Genomic DNA, 22,500 nt, shown 5'->3' on the forward strand with positions numbered 1-22,500 from the left:
ATGAGTACAGGGATCAGGAGGACTGTAGATGTTTCTTCAGGCGCTTTTTGAAAGCAGAATAAGAGGACATTGATCTTAGCAGTAGGCTTAATTCACTCCAAAGCTTAGGACCTCTAAAAGTGATGTTGAATTGGTGCCTTGAAGTCCGTGTGCGCGGTAAGAGTAGATTGTTGTTGCTGTGTCTTGTTTGATATGAATGGACATTTGTGGTAGGAATGAACACATACTGAAGGGTGACTGGAAGATCATGTTTCCTGTATATAAACTTATATAAACTTGTGACATCATCGGTGATGTCACAATGGCTCGAGTGGCATCACATCAGGGGGAAGAGGTCAATCCTCAAGGGTGAGTTAAGGGGAAAAGTGAGAAATGCCCCAAGGGCGCTTTGTTCTAGAAGTGAGTGTGCAAAGCTCGGTTCATCGTCTCCAGAGTCTGCACCCTAGCGGTTCATCTTGAGAACCGTTTGTCCGATCGACTTCAAACTTGGGGAGTGCGCTTAGGGGGACCTGATGGAGTGCAGTGCCGGATTTCGTGCAAATCCGGCGCCAGGAAGCTTTTAATTGAGCTTTTAATTGCTCTTCCCTGCAGCACCGCACCTGGCGTTTAAACGTACTACAATCAATTTGACAATGATATATTGACGTCTAAAACAAACAAACTTTTAACTACAAAACCGTCTAACTTGGCTGACTGTGTGCCAACTTACTATGACGAGAATGTGTGGGTTGAGGTGTTTGATGGCTGCAGCCGTGCCGGCCAGCAGACCGTACTGACCACCAGCGGGCACCACCACTGCATCCAGCTTGGGCACTTGCTCGTAGATCTCCATGCCCACGGTGCCTAGTCCTGCCAGGTACACTGCACTTTCATCTCTGCCAAGCAGAAAGGAGAGAGAAAGAGCATATCAGAAGGTAGGCTAAACACCCAATGATTTTAGAGCGTACTGGTGGTTTAGCAGTTACAGGCTAAGAGCTGCATGCCATGCATGCAAAACACCATGGGTTACGACCTGACTCAAAGAGAGGCAAAGTGACCGCCTACTTCCTGCTTCAGCACTGTACGAGAGATTTCCATCCGCCATTTATTTTCCCATAGACATTTTGTAAAATGCTTATAAAAATAGTTTTACTTCGTCAAACCAAACGGTTCAGCTATATTTAGAATCGGGAGAGACCATAGAACATTTCCCTCCGACCAAAACTTAAAAATACAACACAGAAAAAATATTTTCTTTAAATCTGCGATTTTTTTTTAAACGTTTTGGTCCGAGTGAAATGTTATGCGATCTCTCCTGTTTCTAAATATATCTGAACCGTTTGGTTTGACGAAGTAAAAACTATATAAGCATTTTACGAAATGTCTATGGGAAAATAAATGGCGGATGAAAATCTCTGGTACAGTGCTGAAGCAGGAAGTGACGTTCCACTTTGGCTCACTACAGACAAAAACAGAATAGATTTTCTTGGATAGATCTATGCAATAATTGCTCTTGTTTGCCTGGCAAACCCACGGTACATTGGGGCTTTACTGTACCTGGAAATCCAAAAGGACAACTGAGGAAATTAGGAGCAGATTGTGTGAGACAAGTGATTTCCAGAAAAAGCTCATTTCAAGTTTAACTTTCCAACAATGAGCCAACATTTCATTTTCATCCTTTAATATTACGAATGTGACTTTGGGTAAACTGGCCGCCTTAGAAAGCGTTTAATTTGAGAGTGGCTGTTGAGGACTGCTTTGTATTCTGTCATGAGATCAATGAGTATTATTATATAGATAATAATAGATAATAGATCATATATTATTGTCATGGAAAAGCAAATAAAAATATTAATCAAATTCTTCGTGGGCGTAAACTGACTTCAGGTTCACTATTTGTCCGAATTAGTCTGGTGGTTCAAAAAAACATAATTCACCAGTATCATTATGTTGATCATACCCTTCACTAATTCACTGTTGCAGTGTCGGACCAAGTCAACATATATAGACTCTCCTGTTACATTAAATCGGATTGGTTGAGCTGACATTTTGCCCTTCAGCCACCATACACTTTCCCTGACTGTAAGCCAATCATATCGAAGCAAAACCAGTGTTCCAAAAATCCTCTCTGGTAATTTGCAGGGATGCAAACTCATGCAGAGTGAAAAAGGTGACAGATACACAAAACAACTCAGAAATCATTAAGTGCCATATTTTGGGATCAAAAAGATGACTGTCACCTAAAAGTGACTAGTTTGCATCCCTGAATTTGAATTCTGTTGTAAAAATTAAAACATTAGCTGATTCTTTTCTATAACACACAAAAATAGCATTGAAAACAGGGTGAGGCAGGGTGAGATATTTCTATGAAAAATGTATATTGCATATTTTGGCCTGTAGGCTACATTTCTTCACAGCTCTTTGCAGGTGAAGCAAAAGAAATAAGGACAGTTATAGATCAGTGCTGCTAGTGGCCTTCGGTCATATATATTCCTGCCTTGCCTCAATATGACAAACCCTCTTCATGTGAAATGTCAGAGTGAGCGTCAGTGAGACTCACTCCTCCAGGTAGAGGTATCCGTTGTCCGTGGCCAGGTGGCGGGCGTGGCTCTGGGCGTCCCGCGCCGTGCTGCCGTAGGAGATGACCATGGCACCGTAGTCCCTGTAGACCCGGAGGCGGAGCGAGGAGCAGCGGGACGGAGTTATGACAAACACGGGGATCTGCAGCTCCACCGCGTGGTGCGCCACGGCCAGGGAGAAGTTACAGTCTGTGGCCACCATCACCCCCTTCCTCTGCTGCTCCTGGAGGCACAGGGTTGTTGGTGATGATGAGGAGACACACCAGACACAAAGGCCCATTTACACCTGGCATTAAAATGTGTTTTCAGGGGTGATCAGATTGCAATCAGATCGTGTTCGACCACATGAACCTGATTACAAGTGTGTGCGTGCGCTGAGTCTGTATAATGAGCCAGTCATCAATCACTCTTGTCCATTACAATGTGACAAGATGGTGACATCACAGGGGAAAGAGACCAGCCAATAAGGGAAGGCTGTTGGGTTTAGGTGTAGTTACACTGGTGGTTTTCTTTTGGTGTTGTTTTGTTCTGCTACTTTACACTCAAGTCTATAGCGAATGTCTTTTCCATTTCCCCAGAAAATGGGGCAGGGACATGTTACCCATCATGTTTATAGTCCATAGTCCACTATTTCTACCATAGAGACAGGCCGCATGTCTAGGAACACCCATACAGGCTCTCGGAACGCCCACAATAGCTGGCTCAGCCTGGCTGGGGGCGTGGTCAGGGTGGGGTAAAAACCCTGTTCTATCCATTCAGCAAAGTTAGAATTTAGCTGATAGCCCAGCCCAGGCAGACACGATCGGGGGTTTAACCACCGCAGTAAACGCACATCTGAGCAGACGTCTTGTGTTCTGCTCTAGAACCCCCAAACCTGTAGTTTAGAGCCGCAGCACCGTCTTTTGGTGAGTCAGCCCATGAGATATATGGGCGGTTTTACCCCACTCGCGCGCCAGCCGTTTAACATTTTGTGGGCGTTCCCAGACATGCGGACTGTCTCTATAGGGAACGGTTTGGAACAGGGCCATTTTGGCTAAAACATTTACCACAGATAGCAATTTTTGTGATACATTTATTGCGTTTCTTTGTGTGAAACATAAACACAGGACCACAAAGCACAAAAACAAAAAAACATCCATTCACATACATAAACACTCAAAATCCCCCCTCCACCACAGATAGCAATTAACAGAGCTTCCACACATTTTCATGGATAGAATTTCAAAACGTTTCCATGACTTTTCAATGATTGAGAATATAATTTCCATGTAATGTGAATCTGAATCAATACCAGAAATTATTACTATGGACAAATAGGACACGACACAGCTGCTCTTTATATTGTTTTTTAGTGCTTTAGTGTCACTGCATGAGGGAAGCTGTTGAACTAACACAGGAATGTCAATTTTACATAAAGATATTAATCTAAAATACAAGAAGCACTCAAATGGACACATATTAGACTAGAGCTACGTTACGTCAACAGCTACAGGGAATAAATATGACTGTACTGTAACAATTTCATTACACACAACTTTTCACGACTTTAACTAAACTTTCAGGATTTTACTAATTCCATGACTTTTCCAGGCCTGGAAAACAAGATTTTGAAATCCCCTGACTTTTGCAGATTTTCCATTGAACCCTGAATTAAATATTTACTCTCGTGTGGATTTCCATGTGTTTCTTCAAGTTTGCTTTCTGACCAAAACCTTTACCACAGACTGAGCAAGTAAATGGTTTATCTCCTGTGTGGACTATCATGTGTGTCTTCAAGTTTTCTTTACGACCAAAACCTTTACCACAGACTGAACAATTAAATTGTTTATCTCCTGTGTGGACTATCATGTGTTGTTTCAAGTCTCCTTTTTGACCAAAACCTTTACCACAGAGAGAGCAATTAAATTGTTTATCTCCTGTGTGGACTATCATGTGTGTCTTCAAGTTTTCTTTACGACCAAAACCTTTACCACAGACTGAGCAAGTAAATGGTTTATCTCCTGTGTGGACTATCATGTGTTTATTCAGGTTTCCTTTATGACCAAAACCTTTACCACAGACTGAGCAATTAAATTGTTTATCTCCTGTGTGGACTATCATGTGTGTCTTCAAGTCTCCTTTACGACCAAAACCTTTACAACAGACTGAGCAAGTAAATTGTTTATCTCCTGTGTGGACTAACATGTGTCTATTAAAGTATCCTTTCTGACCAAAACCTTTACCACAGACTGAGCAAACAAATTGTTTATCTCCTGTGTGGACTATCAGGTGTCTCTTCAAGCTTTCTTTATGACCAAAACCTTTACCACAGACTGAACAATTAAATTGTGCATCTCCTGTGTGGACTATCATGTGTCTCTTCAAGCTTTCTTTATGACCAAAACCTTTACCACAGACTGAACAATTAAATGGTTTATCTCTTGTGTGGACTATCATGTGTGTCTTCAATTGTCCTTTTTGACCAAAACCTTTACCACAGACTGAACAATTAAATTGTTTATCTCCTGTGTGGACTATCATGTGTCTCTTCAAGTTTTCGTTACGACCAAAACCTTTACCACAGACCGAACAATTAAATTGTTTATCTCCTGTGTGGACTATCATGTGTTTCTTCAGGGCTCCTTTATAACGAAAACCTTTACCACAGAGAGAGCAATTAAATTGTTTATCTCCTGTGTGGACTATCATGTGTGTCTTCAAGTGTGCTCCATCACCAAATCTTTTACCACAAACTGAGCAGCTGAAGTGTTTCTTCCCAATAACTTCACTGTGTTTCTGTGAGTCTAAACCTGACTGGGGTTCACTAGTTTCCATCCATTCATCATCATCGTCTTCAGTCTCAGAAGAGTCTGAAGTTTTGTCATCACTAGTTGGTTGTGAATTACTAGCTGGATATAAGTTCCTGGCTGGTTCTGATACTCCACAGTCCTCTTCATCCGCTTCTGTTTTAATCTGTTCAGTTGAGCTGCTGGCTAGAGGCGCATCTCTGTTCTCCTCAGTTTGGCTTTGATGAAGCTGTGAGGACTGAGGTTTCTCTTCCTCACCTTCACTCTTCACAGGGACAGCAGTGAACGGAAACTTGGTGATATCAGCCTCCTCCAGCCCTTGAAGCTGCTCTGCCCCCTGACAGAGTTCCTCCTGTTCCTCTTTAATGTTTGGAGGCTCTGGGTCCTCCTGTTCCTCTTTAATGTGTGTGGTCTCTGGGTCCTCCTGTTCCTCTTTAATGTGTGGAGGCTCCGGGTCCTCCTGTTCCTCTTTAATGTGTGGAGGCTCCGGGTCCTCCTGTTCCTCTTTAATGTGTGGTGGCTCTGGGTCCTCCTGAAGCTGCTCTCCTTCCTGACTGATCCAGACCCAGAGTTCCTCCTGTTCCTCTTTAATGTGTGTGGTCTCTGGGTCCTCCTGGTCCAGACTGGAGCTCCCCTCCTGCTGCTCATCGGGATCCTCTTCTTTAATGACCAACAGCTGCTGGAGGTCTGACTCTGGTTGCAAGGCTTCTCTGTGTAACCGCACAGCGTCCAGCAGTTTATCTTCAGCAGCCGCAGTTAGGCGCTGCTTGACCACAGCTCTCAGCTTCTGGACTTCAGACATTTTCCTTTTCACACAGTGACAAGAACTTTTCCTCACTTAGCTGACCAACTTTATCCCTCAAAGCTCCAATAAATGGCTTCACAGCTAACGTTAGCTTCACAGCTAGCTACACCATTCATCTGAGTCCATATAGTCTTCTTCTTCTGAAGTGAACGGAGCCCCGGTTCCACTTTATATATTCGTGATAATATCATCCGTACATACGAGTCTTCTGCTTGTAAATTAAATGTATGCAAGTTGAAGTATAACCTGGAAACAATACGCTAAACGTTACTCTCGTGCATGGGAGCTTCAACACTAGTTCAACACACGCGCCAGAATACCCAGAATTCCTTGTGGCACCGACAGGAAGACACGTGACTTCCGCAGCGGAAGTTCACGTTTTTTTTTTTTTTTTTTTTTTTTTTTAATTATTATCTTTATTGACATACCTCACACCTCGGCAGCGGCTTCATGTTTTGAACAAAGATTTAAAAGGCTTTATACAATATATAAAACTGAGAAGTTAGCAGGTAAATGTGCTATGGATAGCATTTCTAAAGTAAAGATCTAACTATAAGTGACAGTCGGAATTATTGGTCGCCATGGAGACCCCCACACACACCTAGGCTACATAGCCCTGTCAAAAACGTGTACAGAACATTCATATTGGACCCTTCAAAAAATGGTGTAGGCCTACTGTAGTCTACAGTCTATAGGCCTACTGTAGCCTGCACTGTAGCTACAGTCTATAGCCTATTGATCTACTGTAGCATACAGTCTATATTTATATAGCCTACTGTGGCTTATGTAGCCTACAGTCTATAGCCTACTGTACCCTGCAGTCTATATTTATATAGGCTACTGTAGCCTACAGTCTATATTGATCTACTGTAGCATACCATAGTCTATATTTATATAGCCTACTGTGGCCTATGTAGCCTACAGTATATACTGTAGCCTGCAGTTTATATTTATAGACTGTAGGCTACAGTCTATATTGATCTACTGTAGCATAGTCTATATTTATATAGCTATTGTGGCCTATGTAGCCTACAGTATACTGTAGCCTGCAGTTTATATTTATAGACTGTAGCCTACAGTCTATATTGATCTACTGTAGCATAGTCTATATTTATATAGCCTATTGTGGCCTATGTAGCCTACAGTATACTGTAGCCTGCAGTATATATTTATATACTGTAGCCTACAGTATATATTGATCTGCTGTAGCATAGTCTATATTTATATAGCCTACTGTGGCCTATGTAGCCTACCATCTATACTGTAGCCTGCAGTCTATATTTATATACTGTAGCCTACAGTCTATATTGATCTACTGTAGCATACCATCTATATTTATATAGCCTACTGTGGCCTATGTAGCTTACCATCTATACTGTAGCCTGCAGTCTATTTATATACTGTAGCCTACAGTCTATATTGATCTACTGTAGCATACCGTCTATATTTATATAGCCTACTGTGGCCTATGTAGCCTACCGTCTATACTGTAGCCTGCAGTCTATATTTATATACTGTAGCCTTCAGGGGTGATCAGATTGCAATCAGATCGTGCTCGACCACATGAACCTGATTACAAGTGTGTGCGTGCGCTGAGTCTGTATAATGAGCCAGTCATCAATCACTCTTGTCCATTACAATGTGACAAGATGGTGACATCACAGGGGCAAGAGACCAGCCAATAAGGGAAGGCTGTTGGGTTTAGGTGTAGTTACACTGGTGGTTTTCTTTTGGTGTCGTTTTGTTCTGCTACTTTACACTCAAGTCTATTGACGGTTTTAACTTGACAACAAAAACATTCTAAATTGAACCCCCGCTCACTTCCTGTTGCAGTGTTTGCTATGGACATAAAAGAAAAAAAACATTCAAGTGCAGGACTGACCATTCCGTGAAAACCGTCTATAGCAAATGTCTTTTCCATTTCCCCAGGAAATGGGGGCAGGGACATGTTACCCATGATGTTTATAGTCCATAGTCCACTATTTCTACCATAGAGACAGTCCGCATGTCTGGAAACGCCCATACAGGCTCTAGGAACGCCCACAATAGCTGGCTCAGCCTGGCTGGGGGCATGGTCAGGGTGGGGTAAAAACCCCCGTTCTATCCATTCAGCAAAGTTAGAATTTAGCTGATAGCCCAGCCCAGGCAGACACGATCGGGGATTTAACCACCGCAGTAAACGCACATCTGAGCAGACATCTTGTGTTCTGCTCTAGAACCCCCAAACATGTAGGTTAGAGCCGCAGCACCGTCTTTTGGTGAGTCAGCCCATGAGATATATCGGCGGTTTTACCCCACTCGCCAGCCGTTTAACATTTTGTGGGCGTTCCCACACATGTGGACTGTCGGTTTGGAACAGGGCCATTTTGGCTAAAACATTTACCACAGATAGCAATTTTTGTGATACATTTATTGCGTTTCTTTGTGTGAAACATAAACACAGGACAAAGCACAAAAACAAAAAAACATCCATTCACATACATAAACACTCAAAATCCCCCCTCCACCACAGATAGAAATTAACAGAGCTTGCACACATTTTCATGGATAGAATTTCAAAACGTTTCCATGACTTTTCAATGATTGAGAATATAATTTCCATGTAATGTGAATCTGAATCAATACCAGAAATTATTACTATGGACAAATAGGACACGACACAGCTGCTCTTTATATTGTTTTTTAGTGCTTTAGTGTCACTGCATGAGGGAAGCTGTTGAACTAACACAGGAATGTCAATTTTACATAAAGATATTAATCTAAAATACAAGAAGCACTCAAATGGACACATATTAGACTAGAGCTACTTTACGTCAACAGCTACAGGGAATAAATGTGCCTGTACGTAACAATTTCATTACACACAACTTTTCACGACTTTAACTAAACTTTCAGGATTTTACTAATTCCATAACTTTTCCAGGCCTGGAAAACAAGATTTTGAAATCCCCTGACTTTTGCAGATTTTCCATTGAACCCTGAATTAAATATTTACTCTCGTGTGGATTTCCATGTGTTTCTTCAAGTATGCTTTACGACCAAAACCTTTACCACAGACTGAGCAAGTAAATTGTTTATCTCCTGTGTGGACTATCATGTGTTTATTCAGGTTTCCTTTATGACCAAAACCTTTACCACAGACTGAGCAATTAAATTGTTTATCTCCTGTGTGGACTATCATGTGTTGTTTCAAGTCTCCTTTATGACCAAAACCTTTACCACAGACTGAGCAATTAAATTGTTTATCTCCTGTGTGGACTATCATGTGTTTCTTCAAGTATGCTTTACGACCAAAACCTTTACCACAGACTGAGCAAGTAAATTGTTTATCTCCTGTGTGGACTATCATGTGTTTCTTCAAGTATGCTTTACGACCAAAACCTTTACCACAGACTGCGCAAGTAAATGGTTTATCTCCTGTGTGGACTAACATGTGTTTATTCAGGTTTCCTTTATGACCAAAACCTTTACCACAGACTGAGCAAGTAAATTGTTTATCTCCTGTGTGGACTATCATGTGTTGTTTCAAGTCTCCTTTATGACCAAAACCTTTACCACAGACTGAGCAAGTAAATTGTTTATCTCCTGTGTGGACTATCATGTGTTGTTTCAAGTCTCCTTTATGACCAAAACCTTTACCACAGACTGAGCAAATAATATCTCCTGTGTGGACTAACATGTGTCTATTAAAGTCTCCTTTCTGACCAAAACCTTTACCACAGACTGAACAATTAAATTGTTTATCTCTTGTGTGGACTATCATGTGTGTCTTCAAGTTTGCTTTCTGACCAAAACCTTTACCACAGACTGAGCAAATAAATTGTTTATCTCTTGTGTGGACTATCATGTGTTTCTTCAAGTTTGCTTTATGACCAAAACCTTTACCACAGACTGAACAATTAAATGGTTTATCTCCTGTGTGGACTATCATGTGTTTCTTCAGGTCTCCTTTATAACCAAAACCTTTACCACAGAGAGAGCAAATAAATTGTTTATCTCCTGTATGGACTATCATGTGTCCCTTCAAGTTTGCTTTATGACCAAAACCTTTACCACAGACTGAACAATTAAATTGTTTATCTCCTGTGTGGACTATCATGTGTGTCTTCAAGTGTGCTCCATCACCAAATCTTTTACCACAAACTGAGCAGCTGAAGTGTTTCTTCCCAATAACTTCACTGTGTTTCTGTGAGTCTAAACCTGACTGGGGTTCACTAGTTTCCATCCATTCATCATCATTGTCTTCAGTCTCAGAATAGTCTGAAGTTTTGTCATCACTAGTTGGTTGTGAATTACTAGCTGGATATAAGTTCCTGGCTTGTTCTGATACTCCACAGTCCTCTTCATCAGCTTCTGTTTTAATCTGTTCAGTTGAGCTGCTGGCTAGAGGCTCTGCATCTCTGTTCTCCTCAGTTTGGCTTTGATGAAGCTGTGAGGACTGAGGTTTCTCTTCCTCACCTTCACTCTTCACAGGGACAGCAGTGAACGGAAACTTGGTGATATCAGCCTCCTCCAGCCCTTGAAGCTGCTCTGCCCCCTGACAGAGTTCCTCCTGTTCCTCTTTAATGTTTGGAGGCTCTGGGTCCTCCTGTTCCTCTTTAATGTGTGTGGTCTCTGGGTCCTCCTGTTCCTCTTTAATGTGTGGAGGCTCCGGGTCCTCCTGTTCCTCTTTAATGTTTGGAAGTTCTGGGTCCTCCTGTTCCTCTTTAATGTTTGGAGGCTCTGGGTCCTCCTGAAGCTGCTCTCCTCCCTGACTGATCCAGACCCAGAGTTCCTCCTGTTCCTCTTTAATGTGTGGGGTCTCTGGGTCCTCCTGTTCCTCTTTAATGTGTGTGGTCTCTGGGTCCTCCTGGTCCAGACTGGAGCTCCCCTCCTGCTGCTCATCGGGATCCTCTTCTTTAATGACCAACAGCTGCTGGAGGTCTGACTCTGGAGGCAAGGGTTCTCTGTGTAACCGCACAGCGTCCAGCAGTTTATCTTCAGCAGCCGCAGTTAGGCGCTGCTTGACCACAGCTCTCAGCTTCTGGACTTGAGACATTTTCCTTTTTACACAGTGACAATAACTTTTCCTCACTGAGCTGACCAACTTTATCCCTCAAAGCTCCAATAAATGGCTTCACAGCTAACGTTAGCTTCACAGCTAGCTAAACCATTCATCTGAGTCCATAGTCTTCTTCTTCTGAAGTGAACGGAGCCCCGGTTCCACTTTATATATTCGTGATAATATCATCCGTACATACGAGTCTTCTGCTTGTAAATTAAATGTATGAAAGTTGAAGTATAACCTGGAAACAATACGCTACTGCTACTCGTGCCACTCTCGCTACACACGCGCCACAATACCCAGAATGCCTTGTGGCACCATTTAGATAAACGCAGCGCAGGTGTGTCGGTGCGATTTCGGAACGTCTACCAGATCGGTTCGGGCACGCATTGTGATTGGCTGTAGTACGTCGGGCACGCGGATTAACGTGGGCAAAATGGCCGACAGCTAGCTAACATCATTAGCTAACAACAAGCGGAATGTTATCAGAGACGTCACATGATAGGCAAATATGATTGAATTGGGGTTAGGGTTAGAGTTTAACTTCATCTGTAGTTGTGGACCCCGCAATGCCCACAATCAATTCATTCACCATCATTGTTCAGGTTCGAATTTGTTATTATTATAAACAAATCAAATTCAATCTGAGACAAATGAGTGAGTCTCCACCTCATCATGAGGCGTTGCATGCCAGTGGTATAGTAGTGCTAGTGTTTCTCAAAATTAAGACAAACCCTGTTGCAGAGACTGAGAGAGGATCTTTGCTTCTGCATTCCAAAGGAGGATAACACACACACACACACACACACACACACACACACAGATTACAGTAGGATATATACACACAGTAGCTACACGTGCACGTGCACATATATACACACACTTCTTGGCCACTGTAAGGCTGTAGCCTACTAGACATGACCGACATGAAGGGATCATCCTCTCCCTCTCTCGCTCTCTCTCTCTCTCTCTCTCTCTCTCTCTCTCTCTCTCTCTCTCTCTCTCTTTCTCTCTCACTCTCTCTCTGTCTCTCTCTCTTTCTCTCTCACTCTCTCTTTCTCTCTCACTCTCTCTCTGTCTCTCTCTCTTTCTCTCTCACTCTCTCTCTCTCTCTCTGTTTACCTGTGTGAGCGAGGTTAGCAGGTAAAGCACTCCCCGCTCCTTCACAGAGCCTGTGTAGTGGAGGTGCTCCTTCTTCAGGTAAATCTCCATACCGTACTGTTTGGACAGTCTGGAGTACTGGACACACAAACAAGCAGCATTATGAGATCAGCTATAGCCTTAATATCAACGACCAGATAGTGTACAATAGGTTGACCCACCTAAATTCAGTTTATCTAGATTGTTTTTTTGTTAAACTAGGCATCTCGTGCGCTATGCGCGCTCAATTCCTAGGCTCGCCCGCCCTGCAGCTGGCCGAGCTGGCCCTGCAGCTTGCATACGCAGCTCGACCGCTGTGTGGGCTCACTTGCTCTATGACATCACTGATGACAATTCGGGCAATCACAAAAAATCCGGCTCCGTCAGGTCACCCGCACAGCCCCGGGGCGGAAGCCATCGTCCCCTACTCCCATCACTTATTATATAGCCTCAGACTGATGACATCACTGAACTATAGCCTCAGCCTTAGGGCAATTAGGGCAATTAATCTACCCTAATTTTAAAAAATCCGTCAGGTCACCCACATGGGTGCTCTTTACATCCCCTGAAAGTTTCAGCCCGATCGCACGTAAAACGGCACAGCTGTGGCCGGCCAAACTTCTAGAAAAAGATAAACAAACAAACAAACAGAGGCCACAACAACAGACACCAGATAGAGCTACACTGCCCTACTGTACCTATCACCAACTGGAGGCTGATGGTCACCTGCCTCTCCATCTCAACCACATCACTGTACACTATAGACAAATACTATGTCATACTACAATATATGCGGTACCAGTGTAGCTACCGTGCAGGGTGTCTTCTGTATCCCGGACTGGACTTTGAAGGCCGCGGCGCTGATGTCCTCAAAGCGGAGGTACTGGGGAGGAGGTGCTGGGGGAGCAGGCTTGGAGGCGACCGTGAACTCGCTGACTCTCCTGGTCTTGGGCGGGTCCATGAGCTGCACCGCGGGGGACACCACCTTGACCACGTCACTGCCACCACCACCACCACCACCACCACCACCACACCACCTTATTGGCCACGAACTGCTCACGTCCCCGTTGAGCAGTTCTTCTTCGCCAAAGTCCTTGAGCCGCTCCGGCTCGATGAGGGTGGGTCTGCGGCCCGCTGCGCCGTTACTGACGGGGCCTCCGCCCGGCTGACTGGGGCCCAGATGCAACTCATCACTGGGTGAGAGAGAGAAGGCAGACGTCATGAACAAGGATCTGCCAAAATGATTGATAGCACAAAATGTAATGACCTGGGCCCAGTTGCACAAAGCACCTTAGGTTAAGATTTCCCTTAGGGTCAGAGTTAAGGTGTCCATAAAATAGAATCGGCTGCACAAAACACCCTTAAATCTTGTGCTTACGTTCTCCTTAAAATGTTTAACCTTATGGAGAAGATTTAAGGGTGTTTTGTGCAGCCGATTCTATTTGTTGGACACCTTAACTCTGACACTAAGGGAAATCTGAACCTAAGGTGCTTTGTGCAACTGGGCCCTGGATCTTATACACTGGTCACCCGAAATGATCAGACTTAGGGAATGTACAAAAGACAACTATTCTAATCACTATTATCACTATAATATTATGAAATGGATGTCTGTGGTCTTCTGTATATTTAGGGATCTGTAATGTGACAACATTTAAGATAGCCTGCATTTATAAAGCGCTTTACAATGAGTAGGTACATTGACCCATTCACACACACATTCATACACCGATGGCGGCAAGCTACCACGCAGGGTTCGACATACAGAACGGAGGAGGCGGGAATTGAACCACCGACCTCTTTTAGACGCGCTCTGCCTCCTGAGCTACAGCCGAATGGAACCCATGCTTAGATATTAAATTATGAACTTTCAAAATGGATGTGTAGCATTTTGTAAAGGAGCTCTTCACATGATATCTCTATGATAATTCATGAAGGTAGGCTTGCTTTTGAGACACACGTCTGTCTGGTAGTGAACCTGTACATGTTCCTGCTCATATACCTGCACTATATTCATCCTCACTATACATCTCTGTACAGTCTTGTCCCTTTCAGAATATATCGGTGTAAATTCAATTTGTGGATACTGTGCGATATAAATTATATTGCATATTGTGTATTTCAGGGATACCCAACTTGCTTTGCCTGGGGGCCACTTTTGCAAAATGACAGAAGGCCAGGGGCCAGGTAATAAACACACATTAATAATATATTTCTTTCTGTAGCGGATTGTAGGTTTTTGGGGTGTCCGTCAGAGATTAGTGGCTCTAGCACCAGTGGCTCCTGCATTACAGTACTGGCTTTCCTGGGGAAGCTAAGCAGGTCTGGCCTAGGATACTCCTTGGATGGGAGACTGGTGCTGGAAGTGGTGTTGGAGGACCAGTAGGAGGTGCTCTTCCCCTCTGCTCTGAATGGTCTGATGAATAATCTGATCTGATGAAGAATCTCCCCAATGCCCCAGGGCAGAGACAGGGACTCTGTCCTGTCAGTGAGCACCGTCCTTCGGATGAGACGTTAACCGAGGTCCTGACTCTCTGTGGTCATTAAAGATCCCATCTGCACTCTTCATAAGAGTAGGGGTGTAACCCCGGTGCCCTGAGGGGTGTAACCCCGGTGCCCTGAGGGGTGTAACCCCGGTGCCCTGAGGGGTGTGACCCCGGTGCCCTGAGGGGTGTAACCCCGGTGCCCTGAGGGGTGTAACCCCGGTGCCCTGAGGGGTGTAACCCCGGTGCCCTGGCTAAACTCCCACACAGGCCTTCCTTCAATCATCATGGCGACCTAATCATCCCTCGTTACTTAATTGGCACATTCAGTCCTCAACTCTCCACCGTGATAGGCTGATGTGTGCTGAGCGTTCTGGCGCAAACTGGCTGCCGTGCATCACCCAGGTGTGTGCTGCACATCGGTGGTGGATGAGTTGAGTTCCCTCCCCGTCCCTCCCCTGATATGTGAAGCGATTTGAGTATCTAGAAAGGCGCTATATAAATCCAATCAATTAATTAATTATTATTAGTGTGACAATTTTGTGCACTCCAGATAGTTAGTTAGGTTAAGTAAGGTTAGTTAAGTACATATAAGTGCCTGGGTGGTGAGTAGGCGATATTTGACAATTTAGCTGGAGCTCAGTCAAAATTGATTTAACATTAGTTTTCATTGTGAATTAGAAAATGGTCGGGGGCCACTTGTTACCCTATAGCGGGCCGCATCTGGCCCCCGGGCCACAAGTTGAGTATCACTGGTGTATTATATCAAGATGTGGCCTCGGGAAGACAATGATAGTAAAACTGTTCCCTCTGTGCGCAGATACACACAGCTTCACTATCAAGATGTGTTGTAATAGCTGCAGGAAAACCACGACTTGTTCATTTATAAAGCCCAGCCCACACACACTGACACCCAGCGCTGACTCACTTCACTCTCCATCCACTCAGTTCAACATCCACGCTGACACTGCAATTCAAACATCAATATGACTGCCCTGTGCCCTCCGGTCTCAATCACTCTGAGTATTTGGATGGAAAAGAAGAATCTTTCGAATGCGAGAGTTATACAGTTTGGGAGTTTTGAAGGAAATCCACTTTCCTGAATTGATTGGAGTGAAGTTGGACTTGCCTTGACCTTAGCATGCGTGTATGTGAACACACACACACACGCACACACACACACACACACACACACACACACACGCACACACAGACACACACACACGCACACACACACGCACACACACGCACACACACACACACACACACACACACACACGCACGCACGCACACACGCACGCACACACACACACACACACACACACACACACACACACACACACACAGTCTGGAGGCCTCAGTCTGAGGTGAATGGATTCACCTTGCGTGTCAGTTTTCCACTCACTGTGACTGATCACATCCATAAGTGAACTTGTGATTCATTGGGCGGCTGCTCGGAGACAAATGATTCAAGTGGTCCAAAGGAGTGAAAGCGAGAGTCTTGATTGATAACAGCTCACTAGATTGAATATAAGCAGCGCTATCCATCTACGTAGTTTCACTCTCAAATCTCCTATCTCATTCACTAGTCTAATGACATTGCACACAAGGCTGAATTGGTTGTGGGTTTAGTTAATCAGGGGGGTATTTACACAATACAGTATAAACAAATGATAGGATTACACGCTATCACTTAGCCACTAAAGCAGATCGCTAACGGTTAACAGCTAACATGGAAACTATAAATACTTTGTAGTGGGCCAGTTGTACGCAGATGTATAATACGGTATTTGCAAATCACGTTTGTATGTTTGTTTGTTTTATACCTGCTTGGAGTAGGCTACCAGATGGGTGGAGTTTTCTGCATCAGGATAGTTCATTCAGAGAACCCTGGGCAAGTCTTTAGTCACAGAGAAATAAAATAAATTGACTTTGAAATGCTATTGGCAAACCCCACCCATCTTGGCACCTAAGTAGGCAAAAACCAACCGTAACATGTATGGATTATCAATCTGTCTTTCAACGATACAACGTTTTCTAGTGTTACATTTCTCCACTAGCATCAAGAGGCCACCAGGTGGTGTACCACTCACAAACAACAAGCCACTTGTCTTGCCACCATTCCCCTGCTCTGGCCCTGAGAATGTGTTCTATTTATAGCACAAACACAAACAATACTGCGACCTTTCACCTCGTTCAGCCTCGTCCATTACTGCCCCCTGCTGCTAGGCGGTCACTTTCTCATTGGCATACTACACTGTGTGCACTTGTATGAGACGTGAAGGAAAACATTGCCAGGCCTGTGTTGTGTAAGTGTTGACACTAGTGATAACCTTTAGGTGCGTTAGCTCAAACGAATACTTCTGCGTTACAATGCCGTATACACTAGACTCCTATACAGATACTCCCTGTACACCATTTTTTAATCTCTCTGTCTTCCTGTGAGATACCTGTGTGATTTACCTGGGGAGGAAGAGGAGGATAAAGGAGAGGACCAGACGGAGGAGGAAGCCTACCAGGGCCTGGAAGGGAGGGAGTGGCTCTCCTCTCACACCATAAGCTGGAGTGGATCTCATGGGGCTAAACGAGGCTGAGGAAGACGAGGAGGAGGAGGAGGAGGAGGAGGAGGAGGAGGAGGAGGAGGAGGAGGAGGAGGATGTAGGGGAGAAGGCAGAGGGGGAGGCCCTCGCTGCTGTGGGCCTGCTGGGAGCAGCTAGGGGAGGTTTGTGAAGGACCATCTGAGGAGAGATACAGCTGTCAGAGTGGGGTTCGGAGGCCGTGGATCTGGGGGCCGCTGCTGCAGCCAAACATGCAGTTGGAAGTATTTCATTCGAAGCAGACGGTTTGGTTGATTTCCGTGTGCAGTCAAGGTGAGGAGGAGGAGATTGGAGGATTGAGAATGTGTCTTTTTGGGCAGGCTGCCAACAGGGTGAAGGAGAGGGAAGGGAAGGACCTGGAGGAGGAAGAGGAGGAGGAGGAGGAGGGAGCACTGTGGCTGTCAAAGCAGACGCTGCTTCAGGGGTCAAACTAAGTGCAGTGGGATGCTGTGGGTTCTCCGGGTGTTGGGGTGGAGGCTGACGTGTGGCCTGGACAGGGGCTACTACACCTGTGCCTACGCCTACGGGGTTCATCTGGCTGGGGGAGAGGTCTGGAGGATCAGGGGGATCACAGGTTGTAATTTCCCACCTCTGCCAGAAGGGGTCATTCTCCTCGCTGTCTTTAATTGCTGGCCCCGGTGAAGAAGGCAATCGCTCAAGTCCCTCGGTCAAGTAGCTTGCGTAGAAAAGCTGAGCAGCAAAGTTCATCCTGTATGATCCACGTTCCTCCTATTAGTCCCAATGCTCTCGCTCTCTCTCTCTCTCTGTATCCCTCTCCTCCTCCGGCTGCTGTGTTGTGTCCGAGGGATAAGAGGACAGTGACTGGTGGTGCTGCTGCCGCGGTGTAACGCCCGCTGCCCCGGCTACCCTCCTTCACCTCCCCGTGGGCTATTTAAGGAAGGATTAGCCCGGGGGCAGGTGCTTGGTGGCTCTGTAGCCTCTCTCCAGTGGCCTGGCCCGGGCCCAGACTGGGATTAGACGTGCCGATTCTGTGACGTCGTGCTAATCAGACTAGAGTCTAAGGGGGATAGATGCAGATTCAGGGTTTATCCACACAGAGGAGACGACTCTGGATGGAGGATCAGAAATGAAAGATAGTGAGGCGATGGTGGCCTGAAGGTCTGTGAGGCTGAGCAGGACATTGCAACATTTATTTATTTATTTATTTATTTATTTATTTATTTATTTATTTATTTATTTATTTATTTATTTAATGTCTGCGTACAGTCAGGAGATTGACCACCTGATGACTTGGTGCAGTCAAACCAACCTGGAGGCAGCTCAATGCTCAAAAGACAGTGGAGATGGTTGTGGACTACAGGGGGAACGCAGCCCCACTTTCCCCCCCCATCACCCTGTCTCGGAAAATCATGGCCGACCACTCCCACCCAGGTCACAAACTCTCCTCCCGGTGGCCCCCGAGCACAGCCGGCTTAGTAACGGGGCGGGGTCCCCCCCACTGACATTATTCTACCCCCTTCCCTGCCAGCATCATAAGTCACTTTAAATGACTTTATATTTTGCACTTTATAATTCATGATTGTTTTTCTGTATTGCCTTCTCTTCTACTATTGATGTGACCACTGCACTGCATACTTGCACTAAGTCAAATTCCTCATTTGTAATCTGATTACTTACTGTGGCTATTAAAGTGAATCTTGAGTTGAACGCATAACGCTCTCAGGTATCAGGGTTTGTGACAGTATGAAAGTGAAGCAGGAGGTTGCTGAAGAAAGAAGCAGCCTACATTTTCAGCAAGCCTTCCATGAATAAATGAATGTTAAATCAACTAAAAAACAGCAAATCTATAGTGCAGTGCAACTCGAGTGGTGGGCCAGAGAGAGAGATGGGCTGCCTGCCAGCCAGAAAGATAAGCAGAGGCAGTGTAGGGAAAGTGGAGGAGAAGTTGCTCGCTGCCAGTCCACAGCAGGCAGTCTAGATCCTACTCAGTCCTGATCAGATGTCCTACATCTCCTCTGAGCCAGGGCCGGCGCCAGGATGAAATGACTTAGGGGGCGGTTATAACTGGGGAGGGGGCTGATATTTTTATATCGTAAAACATAGGTTATATATACCCGCTATGCCTATTTCTGGACTTTTTAACCATAATAACCTCTGAAAAGCGCAATAACAACACAAGAAAGACTACTATTCAAAATCAAATAAAACATTTATTTCACAGCAGCAGATTAATAGAGCTGAGCTTTGCATAACGTGAAATGCGGGACCTGTCTGGAGCACTTTGAACATATATGTCTATATGAAAAGTCATAGAATAAACAATTGCTGCAAAAAGCCAACAAAAACGAAACAAAATAATAGCCAGTCAGTGCCAGGTTCATTAAATTAAAGAAATAAAGTGATCAGATGCGTTGTCACCGTCTTTCTGCCCTTGTGACAACCAAAGCACAGCAAATAGCGCTTCCCTGCCAATTCTGAAACAACAGAGCTATGTTTACAGGGGGTAGCCTACATTATCTTAAACTGATCAAATTTGATGAAGACTGCAGAAACAGCAGCCGAAACATGTCAGGTACAAACATTGCCTAACTGGCCTTTATAGATGAACTATTCTAAAAAAAAAAAATCGAATTTAAAGTGAGGGGGCAGAAAATTGAACTGAGGGTGCAAAGCCCCCTGGCGCCCCCTTGTGGCCCCGGGCCGCTCTGAGCTGATGCCAGCATTCCCTGTCCCGATATGCAGACTGCGCAACTCAGATCACTATAGGAATTTGCATAATGAGAGAATCCCTTTCATTTAGCAGACATGGGTCAAATAGCATTTTGCAGATAATGTTAAATCTATAGCTTCAAACACACAAACACACACACACACACACACACACACACACACACACACACACACACACACACACACACACACACACACACAAACACAAACACATACACACACAAACACAAACACACAAACACAAACACACACACAAACACCTGCCTCACCCAAATTAGATTGTAGCTCCTTATAAGTGGCAGGACAGCAGTGTGTGCCAAGAGCCTAACGGGTACGGGGAGCTGAGCACATTTCTTGGCAACAGCAGTTTATGGGTGTGGGTCCTTGTCCAGGTGGATTTAACTAGTATGCTAGACTGGATCAGAGGTGCCGGAGAGGTGAAAGGTCACCAGCCACCTGTTTGGGGTTTGAGAAAGAGTTTATTTCTTCTCTTTCTTGCACAAACAACCATGCAGACACACTTTTGTACTTTAGTCCTTAAGTGGACAAACAAAAGCCCTGTGTAAGATTAGTGGGGGTAAATACGCCTGCCCTCCATGCCCCACTCTGGAGAGACAGAGACAGAGAGACAGAGACAGACAGAGAGAGGGGGGGGGGGGGGCAGGGAGCGATAGACAGGCTGACAGTGTGAGAGAGACGGCGACAGAGCAACAGAGACAGAGACAGAGACAGACAGAAGGGGGGGGGGGCAGGGAGAGATAGACAGGCTGGCAGTGTGAGAGAGACAGAGGGACAGAGACAGAGAGACAGAGACAGACAGAGGGGGAGGGGCAGGGAGTGATAGACAGGCTGACAGTGTGAGAGAGACAGAGGACAAAGCAAAAGACAGGAAAGAGAAGGACTGACATAAATAGATAGTGACAAGGTGACCCCTCCCCCTTCCTGCTGTCTGTCACACCACAGGTCAGTGTGACACCAGCTGACTGGGTGCCATGATCCTGCTTTACCCTGTGTCTGCTGCTTTACCCTGTGTCTGCTGCTTTACCCTGTGTCTGCTGCTTTACCCTGTGTCTGCTGCTTTACTCTGTGTCTGCTGCTTTACTCTGTGTCTGCTGCTTTACTCTGTGTCTGCTGCTTTACCCTGTGTCTGCTGCTTTACCCTGTGTCTGCTGCTTTACCCTGTGTCTGCTGCTTTACTCTGTGTCTGCTGCTTTACTCTGTGTCTGCTGCTTTCCCCTCTGTCTGCTGCTTTACCCTGTGTCTGCTGCTTTACCCTGTGTCTGCTGCTTTACCCTGTGTCTGCTGCTTTACCCTGTGTCTGCTGCTTTACCCTGTGTCTGCTGCTTTACCCTGTGTCTGCTGCTTTACCCTGTGTCTGCTGCTTTACTCTGTGTCTGCTGCTTTACTCTGTGTCTGCTCTGCTGGCCAGCCTTGAACCTTGACATAGGGTTCACTTCATGTGTCACAAGTTGAACTTTGACCTAGGCCTCCATTGTCATAAACTATTTTCCTGACCAAACCTCTGTTGTATTAAGGCGAGGTTCCACAGGTGACTACGGTGATCTGCTCTGTCCGTCCCAAACCACTGATGGAGGTTGCGAGGGCAGGGTAGGGTAGGGTGTCGTATGTTGTCCAGCGCCCCCTGCTGCCCCCTGTGCCCACAGCCTGCACTCCGGTACCCTTCTTGCTCCATTCTGGTCACCTCTGAGACAACAACACGGTCCTTCTCGTCTGCTCTGGACCACAGGCTGGGCTGGGTGGGTCACTTCATCCGAGGCCTCCCCGCCCGTGTCTGGGCCCTGTCCACCACCTCCTGGTGTTGCAGGCTGCTCGCCGCCTTCTGGACTTCCTCCTCAGCCCTCCATTTCCTTCTGCTCACTGCCTTGTCGGAGGAGACCCTCAGCTCCATCACCAGCCTAGGCTTTTCTTGCCTGTACCCGAGGGTGATAGGTTTCAGACAGATGGAGTGAACTCCACCCGTACAGGCCTGCTGCTGCTGAAAAGCACCGTGGGAGCCCGAGCCATTTGCGGATGAAGGTGTTGGCTTTGGCATCCATTCTGCTTACGGCTGATGATGAGGTGACTTCACCCAGCTTCAGAGGCCACATCATCCTTGGGTTCTGAGCAGTACAGAGTGAAGAGACCACACCAGCACTTCTCCGGGTAGCTGGCTTGAGTGGATCTTTGACAGGCCTGCTGACAGATGCTGAAGGATGGTTTTCCCCCATCTCCTTGTCTGAGAGACTGTCGCAGCCAGTCGGAAGCCTCTCAAATGGACCATTTAGTTCATCAGAGGGAAACAGGAAAATGCACTCTGACTATATAAAGACAAAAACTCAAAATCTTAACAAAATAAATACAACTCCAAAACTCCAACTACAAAAAGTGTATTTGTG

At 45.4% G+C, this 22,500-nt stretch overlaps 1 protein-coding gene across 1 annotated transcript in view; it reads right to left on the reverse strand.

Moving 5' to 3' along the window:
• LOC310796265 (L-threonine ammonia-lyase) overlaps positions 1 to 18,121 on the reverse strand; it is a gene marked incomplete at both ends in the record, with an annotated part of 23,673 nt that extends 5,552 nt beyond the window's left edge. The window contains 6 exons of the mRNA XM_083658425.1: positions 710 to 875; positions 2,540 to 2,781; positions 12,316 to 12,432; positions 13,145 to 13,331; positions 13,383 to 13,526; positions 18,003 to 18,121. Of these exons, the coding sequence (XP_083514551.1) occupies positions 710 to 875; positions 2,540 to 2,781; positions 12,316 to 12,432; positions 13,145 to 13,331; positions 13,383 to 13,526; positions 18,003 to 18,121 (975 nt within the window). The remainder of the gene's footprint in view (positions 1 to 709; positions 876 to 2,539; positions 2,782 to 12,315; positions 12,433 to 13,144; positions 13,332 to 13,382; positions 13,527 to 18,002) is intronic.
• Between the last annotated feature and the right edge of the window lie 4,379 nt (positions 18,122 to 22,500).

Source organism: Poromitra crassiceps (genome assembly GCF_964638095.1).
Source record: "Poromitra crassiceps genome assembly, chromosome: 22".
Lineage (NCBI taxonomy): Eukaryota > Metazoa > Chordata > Actinopteri > Beryciformes > Melamphaidae > Poromitra > Poromitra crassiceps.